An 18,872-nucleotide genomic window follows, 5' to 3' on the forward strand; every position below is an offset into this window, starting at 1 on the left:
AGTGCCTGCTTTCTTTATAAAAAAAATAGTGTTGGGCATTGATTTATTTTTAAAATCGTGATTAATCGCATTATGCACAAAAATCAATCTCAAAAAATATAAATCAAAAATCAGATTTTAAAAGAAGTGCATTAAAGATGGATTAGGTGATTGTCATCAGAATTTTTTTTTTTGTTGTGCTTTTTAAAAGTCTCTTCACATTCCAATAGTAATGATTAAAGTAAATGATCTAAATGTGTTTAAATGTATTTATATACTGGGTAAGGCATAAGATTAACAAATCTTCATACAATTAAAATTTGTCAGGCTGACAATTCGCATAATGCCGCCATCACATTTTGTGCGTGCGAAATTCTGTTGTACGGCGCTGCGAAAAGGGGCGGGATTAAACAAGATGATTAGACATTTAAAAAAGCGAACGATTGGTGCATGTTTTAAGAGGTCATTTTATGATCTTCGATTGGTCTCACGCAATCATGTAATGCGATTTCGCAGGTCAGAGTTCACCAAGCTTGAACTTTCCAACACAGCGAACTGCGAAACTTGTCGTACGAGTTTGCGTTTCCTGTCTGCTGCATTCGTGTGCGTATGAATAGAAGTCTATGGGGAGAAAAGTCTAGTGTGACCACAGCTTAGTTCTGATAAGTAGCCCAAACTGTTTGTCAGTAAATGTAGATTTGTACTTCTGTGCAGCCTTTCACGTAGATCCGCCATTTGCACACATGCCGACGAGAGAGAGGGAGAGAGGGAGAGAGAGAGAGAGAGAGAGAGAGAGAGAGAGAGAGAGAGAGAGAGAGAGAGAGAGAGAGAGAGAGAGAGAGAGAGAGTGACAGTAGTAAAAACAAATGCTGAATCAAAACTTTTAAAAATCCTGAATCAATATTGGAGTTACTTTTTCACGCTGGAGGAAGGACGACACCATGGCTGAATTATTTTTGTTAGACAGGTAATGTTATGTTTTAAAAAATATTTTAGTCGCACAAAGCTGATGTAGATTGTGTTGTTTTATGAATGGGTTATACTGCATGTACAGAAGTGTTGTTCAGGCACTGAAATCTTCCGGCGAAAGATTGATGTGACTATTTTCAGTTTCATAAGGAACCTTTTACAGCATTGGTAATGTAGATTTTTAATTAGTCTAACAACAAAACATCAAGAAATAGTGCTATTCCGCCTAGTCTGTTTTACTGAGGTCAAATTGGTTTTATATTCACATTGGTTCATTTTTAAACAATGTTAGGTGACCATTAACTGTTTTCTCAGAGGAAGACAAGCTGACAAAACATTGCTGTCACTACCAAAATTTGTACATTCTATACAAGCTGAAGCTGAACGGTCAATTCTTTTCATGTGACTCGCGAGATTCATTAGGGTTGCGGATCCATTCCTTGGCAGTTCGCGGGGCCTTTTCCCCTTAGCAAAGATTTTTTTTTGGTCTTTGAACTTTTCAAAGACGTCCATTCCTTACTCATTTTACTGCTTGTGGGTTACATTTGGGCGCTCAAGAGACAGAGATGTAACCGAGAGAATACAGTCATTTGTTTAATAAAAGTTTTTTTAATAAAAGACTTTTCTAAATAAAAGATTGTTCAGACTCAGCTAATAAATAAAACGGAAATAATTAATGATTTATTTTGCAGCCGGTACCGGTCCACGGCCCGGTGGTTGAGGACCACTGATCTAGTGGATTGTCTACTGTCATCTTTTAGGTGCGCATTCGTGATTTTAGAAGGCGTGGCTTTGTACGGCAGGGGAGGGACTGTGTTTTCAAAGATATACTAACGAATAGCATTTTGACAGCTCACCTACTGCACCTTTAAGCACTTTTATTTTAAAAGTACTGAGTAAGTGTACGAGCAAGAAAAAAAACATATTCCCATAACAATTTAGCAGTTAAAATATTTTAAATCTCAACTTAAATGGTGTAATCAAATTAAATTTACAATTAAATTTGTGATAGAAATTAAGTTATGCTCAGATTTCCAAGGAATGATCATAACATTATAACAGGACAGTTGCAAACAAAATCAAGTTAGCATTCAGAAATACAATTTGCGACAGGTAGAAACAAAAACCTTTAATTTAATCAGGAAACATCATAAACAGTCCATTGTGTAGCAGCTGTCACCCTATTCTTTAACATTTAACATCTCATTTCACGTCAATATTTCAAGTTACATGTGCAAATTCATGTTGAATTTCACCTTAAACCAAACCAGTTGCCCAATTAATGTTTTTTAACTCATCGTTTACCCACATGCATCAAAAATGTGGAAAATATGAGAGAAGTGCATCTGATGTGGATCTACAGTGTATGTTTATGGAACAGATTAGATTTGTTTTTGTTTTTTTCAGTGAGCCGCTGGCACTCACCCGGTGAAGCTTTTTCACTTTAGTGCTATGATACGTGCACATCATAGTATGACATTACTTGTGTTATGCACCCGGAGGGCTGAAGTTATGCTAGAATCTAACATGACTGAAATCTTATTTTTGTATTTTGAATATAGCATGTACAAATGATTTTAATTTCAAGACTGTTTTAGTCTAGACGAGACCTTATTTATACATATTATAACGGTTTTTGGAGCTGTTTCTTTTCTTTGACTGCTTACTTTATACTATTGTATGTGAATATTAATTAGTATATTATAATAATCAGGTATGGGGGAGATGTCCAGGGACATGCATCGAATAAGACATCCCCCTGCTCTGCGATGATGAATGCTGACGAACCATGTACAGTGCCTTGCAAAAATATTCAGACATTTAACCAACTCTGATATTACATTCAATTCTAGATATGGCATTGGCGATGCTGTGTTATTTCAATTTGGCGTTGCTTAATGTTGAAAAATATGAATAAAATCTGGTATATATTGTATATGATAATTATTGGTATGTAATAATAGACAGTGTATCTGGAAAGTATTCATAGCGCTTCACTTTTTCCACATTTGTTTGTTACAGCCTTATTGCAAAATGGATTAAATTCATTTATTTCCTCAAAATTCAACACACAATACCCCATAATGACAATGTGAAAAAGATTTTCTGAAATTCGCAAATTTATTAAAAATAAAAACCTGATAAATCACATGTACGTAAGTATTCACAGCCTTTGCTCAATACTTTATTGATGCACCTTTGACGGCAATTACAGCCTCAAGTGTTTTTGATTATGATGCCACAAGCTTGGCACACCTGTCTTTGGGAAATTTTGCCCATTCCTCTTTGCAGTACCTCTCAAGCTGTATCAGGTTGGATGGGAAGCGACGGTGTACAGCCATTTTCAGATCTCTCCAGAGATGTTCAATAGGATTTAGGTCTGGGCTCTGGCTGGGCCACTCAATAACATTCACCGAGTTGTTGTGAAGCCACTCCATTGATATTTTGGTGGTGTGCTTTGGATCATTGACCTGCTAGAAGACGAACCATCACCCAAGTCTGAGGTCAGGAGCACTCTGAAGCAGGTTTTTATTCTGGATGTCTCTGTACATTGCTGCATTCATCTTTCTCTCTATGCTGACTCTACCCGTTTCTGCTGCTGAAAAAAATCCTCACAGCATGATGCTGCCACCACTATGCTTCACCTTACGGATGCTATTAGCCTGGTGATGAGCGGTGCCTGGTTTTCTCCAAACGTAACGCCTGGCATTCACTCCAAAGAGTTTAATTTTAGTCTCATCAGACAGAGAATTTTGTTTCTTATGGTCTGAGAGTCCTTCAGATGCCTTTTTTGCAAATTACAGGCGAGAAGTGGCTTCCGTCTGGCCACTCTACCATACAGGTCTAATTGGTGGATTGCTGCACAGATGCTTGTCCTTCTGTAAGGTACTCCTCTCTCCACAGAAGAACGCTGGACCTCAGACAGAGTGATCTTCGGGTTATTGATCACCTCCCTGACTAAGGCCCTTCTCCCCCGATCACTCAGCTTAGATGGCCAGCAAGCTCTAGGAAGAGTCCTGGTGGTTCCAAACATCTTCCACTTACCGATGATGGAGGTCACTGTGCTCATTGGAACTTTCAGAGCAGCAGAATTTTTTCTGTAACCTTCCACAGCCTCATGCCTCAAGACAGTTCTGTCTCTGAGGTCTACAGAAAATTCCTTTGTCTTCATGCTTGGTTTGTGCTTTGACATGCACCGTCAACCCTGGGACCTTTATATAGACAGGTGTATGCCTTTTCAAATCATGTCCAATCAACTGAATTTACCACAGATGAACTCTTAAGTGCTGAAACATCTCAAGAATGATCAGTGGAAATAGAATGTACCTGAGCTCAATTTAGAGCTTCATGGGAAAGGCTGTGAATACTGATGTACATGTGATTTTTCAGGTTTTTTATTTTTAAGAAATTTGCAACAATTTCAAAAAATATTTTTTCATATTGTCATTATGAGTTATTGTGCGTAGATTTTGAGAAAATAAATGAATTTAATCAAATTTGAAATAAGGCTGTAAAACTAAACAAATGTGGAAAAAGTGAAGTGCTATGAATACTTTCTGGATGCACTGTACATCCAACAAAAATGGCACTATGTGAGAAAAGGAATGTCAAAACAATGTTTAATTTTAACAAATTAGATTCAGAGCTTTGAAATGCAACATAACAGAACACAAACTGCAGTGTGGGACTGTGTAATCCAGTAACATGACAGAATTGGTCAAGGCCTGATTACGTTTGGCAAGGCGCTGTAAATGCTTATGTAAACACTTGAATGAAATACATGCTCCTCTTGTATGATTCTTACCAGTTTCTACTTTTCCTTGGAACTTACGATGAAGATTAAAAAAAAAGTAGTTTGACAGCCAGAAACTGAACTCAAGGGAATGCCGAATATGCAGATTCAATAAAGCTAAATAACCCTGCTGTTGCTGATGAATGTTTTTTTATGACAAGATATAAATTATAGATATGTGCTCTGCTTCTTTGTGCTTGGCTGCAACTCTGTTTTTTTTATTATTTAAAAATACACCGTAAAACATTATAGCTATGGGGATTGATTTGTGCTACAATAACTGTATCCAATTGTCACTTGCTTGGAAAGTGATGGAACTTTTTTACACAACGGTTTAAATTTTCATGCACAACCATCTCTAGGGTTTACAGAGAATGGTCCGAAAAATTGAGTGAGCGGCTGGCAGTTCTGTGAGCATGAATGCCTTGATGCCAGAGGTCAGAGGAGAATAGCCAGACTGGTTCGAGCTGATAGAAAGGCAACAGTAACTCAAATAACCACTCGTTACAACCGAGGAAGAGCAGAAGAGCATCTCTGAACGCACAACACGTCCAACCTTGAGATGGATGGGCCACAGCAACAGAAGACCACACCAAATTGAGGCTACAATTTGCACAGGCTTACCAAAACTGGACAATAGAAGATTGGAAAAATGTTGCCTGGTCTGACGAGTCTCAATTTCTGCTGCGACATTCGGATGGTGGGTCAGAATTTGGCATCAACAAAATAAAAGCATGGATCCATCCTGCTTTGTATTAATGGTTCAGGCTGGTGGTGGTGGTGTAATGGTGTGGGGAATATTTTCTTGGCACACTTTGGGCCCATTAGTACCAATTGAGCAGCGTGTCAACGCCACAGCCTACCTGAGTATTGTTGACCATATCCCTCCCTTTATGACCACAGTGTACCTATCTTCGGATGGCTACTTACAGCAGGATAACGCACCATGTCATAAAGCGTGAATCATCTCAGACTGGTTTCTTGAACATGACAATGAGTTCACTGTACTTAAATGGTCTCCACAGTCACCAAATCCAATAGAGCAGCTTTAGGATGTGGTAGAATGGGAGATTCGCATCATGGATGTGCAGTCAACAAATCTGCAGCAACTGTGTTATGCTGTCATGTCAATATGGACCAAAATCTCTGAGGAATATTTGAAGTACCTTGTTGAATCTATGCCATGTTCTGAGGGCAAAAGAGGGTACAACCCGGTACTAGTAAGGGCGGTGAGTGTGTCTATATATATATATATATATATATATATATATATATATATATATATATATATATATATATATATATATATATATATATATGATGAAGTCTCAGATTTCAGAATATTTTTTTACTTCAGTCTTTATTGTCTTGTGATCCTTTAGAAACCATGGTTCTAAAATGCTGATTTGATGCTGAAAAAATATTCCTGATTAACATCAATGTTGAAAAATGTTAGCTGCATCAATAGCTGTGCATCACAGCCTCAAAAGTGTTAAAGAATTACATAAATGCGTGATTATTGAAGGGATTTTTCACTGCAAAACCAACAAAAAATGTTGCAATTATGTTTAATTTTATTGCTGTATTTTATTATTTTGAATGCAAATGCTATTCTAATCAAACGATATTCTTTTTATACATAATAAGAGTTTAGAGGATTTAATTTAATATATTATCTTAATTTTATCATTACTTATTAATTTTAATGCACCCTGACATGAAGAATGAAACATTAAAACGATTTTTTTTTTACTTAAAACACACATTAACTTTATTTATTTACTCTTTGTTTTTTAGGTGTATAACCTCTATAGTCTCCCTTGGTATTGCATTATATATCAATCATTAATGTTATGTATTATACTAGCTTGCCTTTGCAAAGCAAATGCAAGTCATGTTACCTAAAAAAAAAATAATAGAATGTGCCCTTGGAAGTGTTGACGGCTAGTGCTCAGGTTAAACTACAGCACAATGTCCAAAAAATGCATCCAATCTTCTTCCATCTCCTCAAATAATCCTGGTGATGGCAGGAGCTGCCTATAAATCAGTTCTCTCTCTCTCTCTTTTTAAGGTAAATTCAGATAAACAAGGATTTCTGCCGTGCATTTCAATGACTCTCTTTATTAAACGACATATTCAGTAATGGCCTGAGGGCATACAGTAGGTGAAGTTAATCAAGGTGGATTAATGTAGCTGGACTTTGCATGTGAGGTAATTTGTGGATGACAGAACAAACGTTCCTGAGGGTATTTTTTGGCAGGGGTGAGATTAGCCAACATTGCCACTGTAGTAATTGGTAAACATGACATGCTAATTTATGAGTGCGATGTTGAATATAAATGATGTGGAGTGTATTGCCCTCTAGTGTTTTCGTACGTCTATTGCACAAATACTCTATATTTAAACGGATAGTTCACCCCAAAAAATAAAATTCTGTCATCAATTACTCACCATTGACTTGTTCCAAATTACTGCGTGTTTATTTGCTCTGTCGAATAACAAAGGAAGTTATTTTGAAGAATGTTGGTTACCATTGACTTCCATAGTATTTGCTTTTCCTACTATGGATGTCAGTGTTCACTGGTGTCCAACATTCTTCAAAATAACATTTTGTGTTCAGCAGAAGAAGAAAAAACAATTAAGACCGAGTAAATGATGACAGAATTAAAAATTTTGGGTGAAATATGCCTTTAATTTACTTGGTAGTAGTATGGACACTACTTATATAATTTAGATTATAATTTTGTTTACTTGTATTTTTGTTTACTTCTGTCTTATTTAACTCATATATGTAATTCATTTCAAGAAATTTCAACAATGTTTTAGAAAACATTTGCTCACCCTTTCTTTCTTTCTTTCTTTCTTTCTTTCTTTCTTTCTTTCTTTCTTTCTTTCTTTCTTTCTTTCTTAAACATATCACTGTCACTCCTAACCTTAAAATGTTTTACTTTATTATTTTTTTTTATTAATTCAATGCCACAAGAACAAGATGTATTACATATTTAAATATTTTCTGAAAGAGAAAATATTTTTTAGAAATATATACATTTACATGAAATTAAATGTTTTCAGAGCATTGCATATTTTTTTGTTTTGTGATTGTTCAAAAAGATTTACATATAATTTGAAGTCATTTACAAAATGGAAAAGTTTGCACGTTCTCCCCATGATTGTGTGGGTGCTCCGGTTTCCCACACAAGTCCAAAGACATGTGGTACTGGTGAATTGGGTATGCTAAAAATGACCTAGTGTATGTGTGTGAATGAGTGGGTATGGATGTTTCCCAGTGATGAGTTGCAGCTGGAAGGGCATCAACTGTGTAAAACATATGCTGGATATGTTGGGGGTTCATTCCACTGTGGCGACCCCTGATTAATAAAGGGACTAAACCGAAGAGAAAATGAATGAATGACACTTGATTAGTATGCAAAAGATTGGATTCAGAGAACACATTACCAGATAAGAGCTGAACAATTTCCCTTAGGAATTGCATCAAATGCAAACTCTTTGCAAGTTATATGGGCATCATATATGTCTCATCAATATAACATCATTATTGTACCAATTTCTAAAAAATAAAGATTTATTTTTAGAGGTTTTACATTTGTTGTTCCATATCACTGATTAATGTGGAGAAAAGTATGCTCAGAGTTATAAATAAGCATCCATAGTAAACATACCTGTTTATGAAAAGAGGAAAGTTTTATCAGCACCTTGTTAACAACAAAATTTCAGCTCAAAAAAATTCTAAACCCCACACCTGGTCAAAAACTTATTCAGGGATGATGCTCCAAGTTTTGCCTTCAAAATTCTGGTAATTCTTAATCCATTTGTTTAACTGTCAAAACGCACCACACAAACATCTCATGCAAGATTACGTGACGTCGCGACCCCGCCCTCGTTTATCACTGGTTCCCTCATGCCACTTCGGCGTTCGTGATTGGTCCACTCCTCGTAGCGTCTGCGTCAACCTGCCACAGCGGAAGTGAAGCTTTAGAAGAAACAGTGGCTATTTGATAAGCATGTTCGGGGTTTTAGCATTGCTCGTTGTAAATATTTACCACTAACAAAAAATGAATGTTTTTATCTGCGTCGTGTTGTTTCTCGGAAGTGCCAGAGCTGCTAGTAAAACCGGGGACGATGAATGGGTGCATCTGCCAAATAAATGTGAAGGTAGGCTGTGTTTATTTATAAAGGATGCACATTTACCGTAGATCTCCATCATAGTATCTTATATTAAGGATTTTCTGAGCGGTTTTTTACTCGTACATATTTTACTCATTGTGAATGGTCTGATAGGATGTCAGGTTAAGTATGTTAATAACAGCAATCTAAATCTAAAATATTTTGTATTAAATTTCATAACAGATATAAGTAGATCACTTTAATATATATTTATGAAGCTGTGAAAGCTTGAACATATTTAAGTACCTCATATGCCATATTTTTTCATATCATGTTACATATAGTATATTGTGCTATGCTAAATATTGCCGTTACAGTTTAATTATTAATTAAATATAATAATCATTAACAATTCAAAATGTTTAATTTACATAAATGTATACGTGGAAAGCAAAAGCAGATTTCCTCTTTTAAACGGCTTCACTGGTTGTGTCTCAAAAACTAGTGTGCTCCCTAACTAGACTGCTTGTTTGGGGTGTTTGAACAGACTGATATTATTGTCTATGTAGACATGAGAGTAGGATTTGACACATGGCTACTTTCTGTTCCTCTTTGATTTTCTAATTCTGAATATGTTCTGTGTATTTCTGTAGTGTGCAAGTTTGTGAGTATTGAGATGAAATCAGCATTTGACGAGACTGGAAAAACAAAAGAAGTCATTGATACCAACTACCGCTTCCTGGATGATAAAGGGGCACCACCAATCAAATATGTCAAATCGTGAGTCGCTTCTGGGTTTTATTGCAAAGTGAAATAATTAGGCTTCTGGATAGATGTGTGGTAGTAAAACAAACTTTACTGAGCGGTGTCTTTTACTTTTCAGTGATATTCGTTTTATAGAGGTGACAGAGAATGTTTGCTCGAGGATTATGCAGTACAATCTACACAAAGAGAGAGATGGAAGTAATCGCTTTGCAAAGGTTGGGGACCATTTTTATTTTTTTTCCAGCATATTTAATAATTGCACTGGAAAATATGACTTCTTATTTTTGTTATAAACTACTAACTAAATGTTTGGAAATATTAAGAAAAGTTTGTGTTTTTGATATAAGTATCTTCTGCTCACAAAGGTGGCATGTATTTGATTACAAAATTGTAATCATATAAATTCATTCATTCATTTATTCATTTTCTTTTCGGCTTAGTCCCTTTATTAATCTGGGGTCGCCACAGTGGAATGAACCATCAACTTATCCAGCATATGTTTTACACAGCGAATGTCCTTCCAGCTGCAACCCATCACTGGGAAACATCCACACTCATTCACACACATACACTACGGACAATTTAGCTTGCCCAATTCACCTATAGCGCATGTCTTTGGACTTGTGTGGAAAACCGGAGCACCCGGAGGAAACCCACCCCAACACAGAGAGAACATGCAAACTCCACACAGAAATGTCAACTGACCCAGCTGAGGCTCGAATCAGCGACCTTTCTGCTGTGAGGCCACTGCGCCGCCCCATCATGTAATTCACTATTTCAATTTAAATTCAGTTTTCTGTGTAAATAAATGTAGTTATTATTGTAAAATGCAATGTATTCCTGTGGTGCATAAATACATTTCTGCATTTTGTGTTACAGCACAAATATACAATAATATTAAAATAATTTGGTTTCCAAACTTTTTTTTACTGATCATGTGTAACTAAAAATGTTATTGAATTAAAGACCAAAGGAAAAAAACACAATTTCATATCACAAATGCCATAAATGTGATAATTTAACAGCATCTAAGAAAAAATTTAAGGTGTTTTTTTTTTTTTTTTACTGTGAAGCATTTTCTCATTTGTCTTTTTTTTCTGCTCAGGGTATGTCTGAGACGTTCTCTACCTTACATAACCTGGTTAATAAAGGTGTGAAGGTGGTGATGGACATTCCCTATGAGCTGTGGAATGAGACCAGTGCAGAAGTGGCTGACCTCAAAAAACAGGTGAGTGTGAGTGACTGAGAAATCTGGGTTATCAGGGAAATATATAAATACATTTTGCCCTTAATGTGGTTATTTTTAAGATTCACTCAAATTTAACTAATCATGCAGCTTCATCGCCAAAGATAATATGAAAAATTATTTTCATAAGTCTACTTATGATTTAAATAACAATATACAGTATGTGAAGTAATGTTCCGTAATCGTTCAGCATAATATATATATAATATTAAAAAATTAAAAACATACTTATTCTGACTTGTACTTATTATATTGTTTTAAGGAGTACGCAAGAACTAAATATTGTTGTATTTTAACAGTGTACTTACTGGCATATGGGTAAAACACAGTAGTTTCAGTGATAATGGCAAAGTTTTTCTTAAATAATAACAAATTATTAATAATTTATATTATTATTATTTAATTAATATATATATATATATTTTAGGGATGTGCTATTATGACATTTTACTACAATTAAAATATTTTTCCTGAAAAATACAAATACAATACAGTTCTTTTGTCAAGTAACAATTGATTAAATTGTTTTAAGGTGACCATAAAAAAAATTAAAGGTAAAAAAAAAATCTTTTGAATGTTGTATTTATCAAAGAATCCTGGGAAAATGTAGCACAGTTTTTACCAAAATATTAAAACTATTACTTTTGAGCACCAAATCAGCATATTAGAATAATTTCTACTTTGAAGATTGGAGTAAAAATTGAGAAAATAAGCTTTGACAATGCAGGAGCATTTAAAAATCCATTCATCATTCTTTCATTCTATCATCCATCCATCCATTTATCCATCATCCTTCAATTGTTCTTTTGTTCCATCCATCCATCCATCCATCATTCTTTCATTCCATCCATCCATATTTCTTTCACTCTTTCATCCATCCATCCTTCCATTTATTTATCATCCATCCATTGTTCTTTTTTCTATCTATCCATCTATCACTTTTGCTCCCATCCATCCATCTATCGTTCTTTCATTCTATCATCCATCCATCCATCCATCCATCCATCCATCCATTTATTCATCATCCATCCATTGTTCTTTTGTTTTATCCATCCATCACTTTCGCTCTATCTATCCATCCATCCGTCCATCCATCGTTCTTTCCTTCTGTCTATTGTTTCTTCGGTTCTATCCATTGATCTAGCTGTCTATCATTATTTCATTCTATCGTTCTTTCTGTCGTTATATTTTGTTTTATCAGTTGTTCTTTCATTTTTACTAACGATCACTATTATTCTATCTATTGTTTTATCTATTTATCTTTCTTTGTATCTGTTCTGTCATTCTATATTGTTCTATCTATCATTATATCTATTTATCATTCTTTTATTCTATCTATCATTCTTTCATTCTATCAATCATTTTATCTATAGTTCTTTCATTCTATCTGTCTATGTCTACCCATCCATTTTGTCTTTCTATCATTGTCCATCCATCCATCCTTTCATTCTATCATCCATCCATTGTTTTTTTGTTGTATCCATCCATCTATCACTTTCCATCCATCCAATTGCAGTAGCTATTACGGTTTGGTGAGAACTTGGTTCTTCACATACTGTACTAATACTGTACAATTTCTGTAAAACAGTGAATAAATATAAGTAAAACAAAGGTTATGTTATTTGGGAAATTAAATAGCAGTTATAATATAAATTTAAAACTGTAGCAATAGTGTATAAAGCTAGATTTATCCTAGACAAAAAAAATCATTGTATATATTATATAACATGCTTATGTTGCCATAAATGAGTTATTGTGTTGAAATATGGGGGAATACATATAAATCTAATTTGCGATCAATATGTACAATTCAGAAAAATGTATCTAGACTGATAGAACATGTGGGGTATTTGGAGCACACAAATCCTTTATTTTTAAATTAAAGATACTTAAGTTCAATGATTTGGTTAAATTTAAAAAAGCACAATTTATGTTTAAAGCTAGGAATAAACTACTTCCAAAAATGCATACAAACGTTTTTTTTGAAGAACGACAAGGGGGATATCATCTGAGAGAAGAACTAAATTTTAGGAGGTTGAAAACAAGAACAACCTTAAAAAGTTTGTGTATGTCTGTCTGTGGTGTAAAACTATAGAACAGTCTAGATCTGACTCTCAAACAATGTCAGGATAATAATTAATTTAAAAAGTTGTATAAATATATATTATTAAAGAAATATAAGGATAAAGGTGATTGAAAAGGTATAAAAAGAGAAAGGTATGATAACATTTTAATTAATGGCTATTTGCAGTACTATATTTTTTCTCTGGGTTTATGTTACAAAATATAAAGGTACAAATGGAATCAAACATATCATTTGTCAAAGATGCCAAAAGGATAAAATATGTTTCATGTAAAAAGAAGAGATAAGTAAAAGAAGAAATAAGTTTAAGTAATAGACGAATGATGTATGTGGTAAAATACTAATGGGATGTATGGGAAATATAATAAGCTTGTGCTTCATCCCACTCTATTTTCGACCCTGTTGAAATGTATTTTTTGTTAATGATATTTTATGTATGATATTTTGTTGGAAAATAATAAATCAAATCAAACTCAAATCAAATCAATATAAATACCAGTTTGCAGTGTATGTTCAGATAAATGGGAGACAGATTATTATCACTGTGTTTTCCTCCCTCAGTGTGATGTGATGGTAGAGCAGTATGAAGACGTCATTGAGGACTGGTATAAAGGCAGCCAGGAGGAAGATCTCACCACTTACCTGTGTGAAAAACATGTGCTGAAAGGACAGGACACTGGTAATGTGAAACTAACATCTGTTTTACTCCATCACATAGCCGCTTACAACAGCTAAACTGCTCTAGACATAATATTATGACTGCTTGCAGACTAAACCTCTTGATCTCTTTATCGGCACCGCTTTTAAGAGCTGTGGCTTGCGGGAGGACTGCATGGGCCTTTGCTTAAGGCCACAGGAGCAGTAATATTAAAAGATATGTACGTTAGCATAGCAGAGATTACAACTGGCACCCTGTGTGCCAACAAACTTATAACAACTAAATGGCCAAGGCTTTAGAGATTAAAAAGGGCTTTAATGTATTTTTTTGCAGAATTATTCTGTATAAATAAGGTTTTCTGTGTTTTTGACCATAGTGGGGGAATCTGTGTGAATAACATAAATGCTATTTAGTTATTAATTTTCTTTTGAGGGTTGGGGACTGTAATCAGGGAGCAGCTATCAGTATTGCTTTTGAATGCACGCATGGTTTTCATTTTCACTCGCATGTACTTTTTGCATAGGAAGGACACATTTTATAAAAAAAAGATGCTGTTCCCACTTCAGCAAAAAAATACCTGATGTTTACCTGGTGGCTAAACATGCTGAACTTTTACAACTACCTTAGAGTTAAAGAGTTGAGTTTTACCCTTTTTTTAATCCATTCAGTCAATGTCTGGGTCTGACTAGCTCACTTTTGACTCATGCATCACTTTAGCTCAAAAATTGACTACAATTTTAGCTTAGCTTAGCATAAAGTAAATCACTGAATCTGATTAGACAATTAGCATCTCGCTCAAATTTTTTTTAATAGTATTCCTATTTAAAAATTGCGTCTTCTGTTGTCACATCGTGCCCTAGGACAGACAGAAAATGAAGTTCTTTTCTTGGTCGATATGTCTAGGAACAACAGTATACTCTCATTCTGGCATAGTAATCATGGAACTTTGCTGCCATATGTTGCTGTTATATTAAGCAGAGACTGAAAATAGTGCCCAGCTAGGCAACTAGGTAATAGCACTGCATAATATCATTGCTCCTGCTGCAGCCATGGTACAGCAGCAAAGTTCCTTGACTATTACGCCAAAATGAGTGTATAGTTTCTAGCCATATGAACCTAGAACAGGGCTGCCCAAACTCTGTCCTGGAGGGCCGGTGTCCTGCAAATTGTAGTTCCAACCCCAATTAAGCACACCTGAACAAGCTAATCAAGCTCTTTCTAGGTATACAAAAATTTCCAGGCAAGTGTGTTGAAGGAAGTTTGAGCTAAACTATGCAGGACACTGGCTCTCCAGGACCAAGTTTGGACACCCCTGACCTAGAAATTAGCCACTTTTCATTTTTCATTTGTCTTAGTACACAATGTAACTACAGGAGTAGTTTTTTTGTTTTGCAAGATGCTAATGGTCTAATCCAATTCAGTGATTTATGCTAAGCTAAGTATAAACCAAACTGTTTAACTTTAGGGGAGGTGTATTGATCTTATTCTTTAATATAGAAGTGCGCTCGTTTTTGTGATTGTTTTAGAACTTCTGATTCAGTTGCCTATGGGAGAAATAACTAGGAATAATAAATGGCAGAAAACGGTCAAACTACTTGCAAACTACTGCTCTAAAAACAATTGTGTTTATAATTATGCATAAAAAGTAGAATATGAAAATATCAGTTTGCAACATCAAGCAGCAGAACGAGCTGTTTTTACCATCTAAAAATCAATGTAATTGAATGAGAGCGGAACTCTCTGGCCAAAAAAAAGAGTCCAATGGTTGCGCCTGCTCGTACATGAAGAATAAGTTCAATAATAAGTGTATTTCCATGTTGATATTCAGGAAAAGGTCTCTCGTTTGTGTAAAATTACTAATTATAACATATCTTATGAAAGGAAATGACTCCAGGAAATGTTTTACTTGATAAATTATAATGTACTTTAATATGCTTCATCAACAGAGAATGCTTTTAGACTCTCGAAAGCACTTAATGTTTTTGTTTGCTTTTTTGCAAAGTGAGTGACGGACATGATAATGTTAGCTCTAACGTTGCTAAAACAACAATCGCGATATTATCATAGACCAAATATACTGCACACCCCTAAACCAAACACTCTGTTCCCATAGGCCTATAGACCCTATATTTATAATATATATTTTATAGTGCATATTATACGCTCACTGGCCACTTTATTAGGTACACCTGTCTAACTGCTCTTTTACGCAAATTTCTAATCAGCAGCAACTCAATGCATTTAGGCATGTAGACATGGTCAAGACGATCTGCTGCAGCTCAAACCGAGCATCAGAATGGGGAAGAAAGATGATTTAAGTGACTTTGAACATCTACTGGGATTTTCACACACAACCATCTCTAGGGTTTACAAAGAATGGGCAGAAAAAGAGAAAATATCCAGTGAACGGCAGTTCTGTGGGCGCAAATGCCTTGTTGATGCCAGAGGTCAGAGGAGAATGGCCAGACTGGTTCCAGATGATAGGAAGGCAACATGAACTCAAATAGCCACTCATTACAACCGAGGTATACAGAAGAGCATCTCTGAATGCACAACACATCGAATCTTTCTTCCAGTCATCTCAGACTGCTTTCCTGAACATGACAATAGCTATGTTTCTATCCAAAAATGTGAATTAACATGCGAAGATGTGCGAATAAAGCAGCGTTTCCATCCAACGAGTCAAAGCAAACAAAATCACTTCCTGATTATCTGGTGCCAAATATCTGCGTGAATAATAGCTGCGTGAATCTTTTCTTCATTTAATAAATGACTTGCACCTCAGAAGGCAATCAGAAGGCGTGAGACGCGGAGAGAACAGACGCTCTTGACTCTGGAGGTAATTAATAACGTAATAACACTAATACTGAAACGGTTACAGCATTTTAGAATGACCAAAACAGCATTTCAGAGGTTTTACAGTGTGCTCAGCCTGCTGGTTTGTCCATTCACACACATTTTTATCATCACATGATCTCTTATAACAAATTGACAAAATGTCACATGACCTTTTTTTTAATGTGCATACTGGAATTTGTTCGGTAAAATTGTTTCTATCGCAGTTTATGTGCGTCTTTTCTAATCTAATAGTTATATATAATAGTATATAATAGTTTATCCTTCTCCGTTATGCACATGTTTTTTTTATGTGCATTTTCAACATTTATGCGCATGTTGACGTTTCCATCAACCGTTTTTTTATGCACATATCCGAAATTCTCATAAAATTAGGTGGATGGAAACGTAACTAATGTGTTCACTGTACTCAAATGGCATTCACAATCACCAGATCTCAATCCAATCGAGCACCTTTGGGATGTGGTGGAACAGGAGATTCACATCGTGGATGTGCAGCCGACAAATCTGCAGCAACTGTGATGCTATCATGTCAATATAGAGCAAAATCTCTGAGGAACATTTCCAGTACCTTGTTGAATCTATGCCATGAAGGATTAAGGCAGATCTGAAGGCAAATGGGGGTTCAACCCAGTATTAGTAAGGTGTACCTAATAAAGTGGCCGGTGAGTGTATAAATCCAGTGCTTTTATTCCATTTTTAAACCTAGCACTGCAAATTTTGAATCCTGTGTGAAACCACTGCTTTTATGTTGTGAGATACAAATGATTCGCTGTCTGTCTTCATATCACGAGTTGGTTTCTTCCTGTTAAGAAGATTAATTTGCCGTTGTGCTGGCTCCTATGCCATCGCTATAGCAACCAAAATAGATCTGCCAGAAAAAGACATCACTTCCCGAACACAAAGCTCTGATTTGATCACTTGTTGCTAATAACAGAGCGCACGGAGATCGAACACTAAACTCTGATTCTCTCTGCTGCAGGCTGTCTTAAAGAGGCATGGGCCGGGAAGAAAGGAGACACGGCAGCCATCGCAGAAGACAAGAAGAAAAAGAAAGGCAAAAAGAAGAAGGGTAAAGATGGTGAGGATGGGCAGAAAAAAGAGAAGAAGATGAAGAAAAAAAAGAAAAAGTCCAAGGTTCCTGACAGCGAGTCTAGCAAGCGGAGAGCAGAAGCGGCGGGATTCACCTCAGATGAAGAGGAGATCCAGAAGAAAGTTCCTCTTAATCAGGCTAAAACTGAACTCTGATTTCTTTTCTGTTTGTTTGGCGCTTGTCCCCTTGACATCTAAATGTACTACTGAGATGTACGTGGAGTTTTAGTCCTTTAAAAGGTGATATTGAGGCACGAATTCTAGATCAGACTGACACCTAAATTTCCCATGAACTCCATCCAGGATTAAGCTAAGATCAAATGCCATTTTCAGATCCAATATTGGCAGCTAGACTAATCAAATCAGAGCTAGGATTACATTTTTTTCTTGTGTTTCTTCTCATATTCTGAATTAAAGGGATAGTTCACCCGAAAATGAAAATCACCAAACCTGTTTGACTTTTATTCCTCTTTTAAACACTAAATAAGATGTTTTGAAGTAAGCTGGAAACCGGTAACCATTGACTTTCATAGTATTTGTTTTTCCTACTATGAAAGTCAATGGTTACCGGTTTCCAGCATTCTTCTAAATATCTTCTTTAGTGTTCAACAGTAAAAAGAAATGCATAAAGGTTTGAAACAATGAGTGAATGGGGGGGTAAATTAAATGTTTGGGTGGACTATCGCTTTAGTGAAGTCTGCAAGCTGTTGGAATGGATTCTGGAAATCCTTCCCAGTGTTCTCATTTTATTTCTCCTTACTAAGTTATACATTTAAGTTGTCTAATATCTTCATTATATTGTTCTAGATAAGGAAGTTTTTCAGTATTAATATTTTTAGGTGGTACAGATCTTAATAAATTGTACCTTTTTATGTATGAGAAAATATCTTTAATGTTAACATGGGATGAAATTAATGCAAAAATGATAGTATATCCATAGTATATTCTGAAGTATATCCATAAAATATTATTAATACATATATAATATATAATATATATATATATATATATATATATATATATATATATATATATATATATATATATATATAAATATTACCCCCCCCTGTTATTTTTATTAGACAGTCTGAACTTGGCACCTCATGAAGCTCAAATGTTCTACATCTCTTATTTTCCTAATGCTGAAATGCTGAGAAAGTTGGGACCTTTTTTTATCCATATATGGTACCATATTTTCTTGATATGTTCATATTTGTTTTTGCGTTTATGCTGTGTTTAAGTATGTGATGTCACTTTAAGGGAATGTTTGAGTTGTGTTTTTCTTCATTTCTTTTTTCTTGACAGT

The 18,872-nt window shown here is 35.2% G+C and overlaps 1 protein-coding gene across 1 annotated transcript; it reads left to right on the forward strand.

Annotated features, from left to right (window-relative positions):
• The first annotated feature begins 8,703 nt into the window (after nt 1–8,703).
• cnpy3 (canopy FGF signaling regulator 3) lies at nt 8,704–18,522 on the forward strand. Its single transcript, XM_056450776.1, has 6 exons — nt 8,704–8,914; nt 9,520–9,646; nt 9,750–9,846; nt 10,737–10,859; nt 13,522–13,639; nt 17,457–18,522. The coding sequence occupies exons 1-6, from the start codon at nt 8,815–8,817 to the stop codon at nt 17,720–17,722; spliced, it is 831 nt and encodes a 276-aa protein (XP_056306751.1). The 5' UTR covers nt 8,704–8,814; the 3' UTR covers nt 17,723–18,522.
• The last annotated feature ends 350 nt before the right edge of the window (nt 18,523–18,872 follow it).

The sequence above is a fragment of the Danio aesculapii genome, chromosome 1 (genome assembly GCF_903798145.1).
Source record: "Danio aesculapii chromosome 1, fDanAes4.1, whole genome shotgun sequence".
Taxonomy (NCBI): domain Eukaryota; kingdom Metazoa; phylum Chordata; class Actinopteri; order Cypriniformes; family Danionidae; genus Danio; species Danio aesculapii.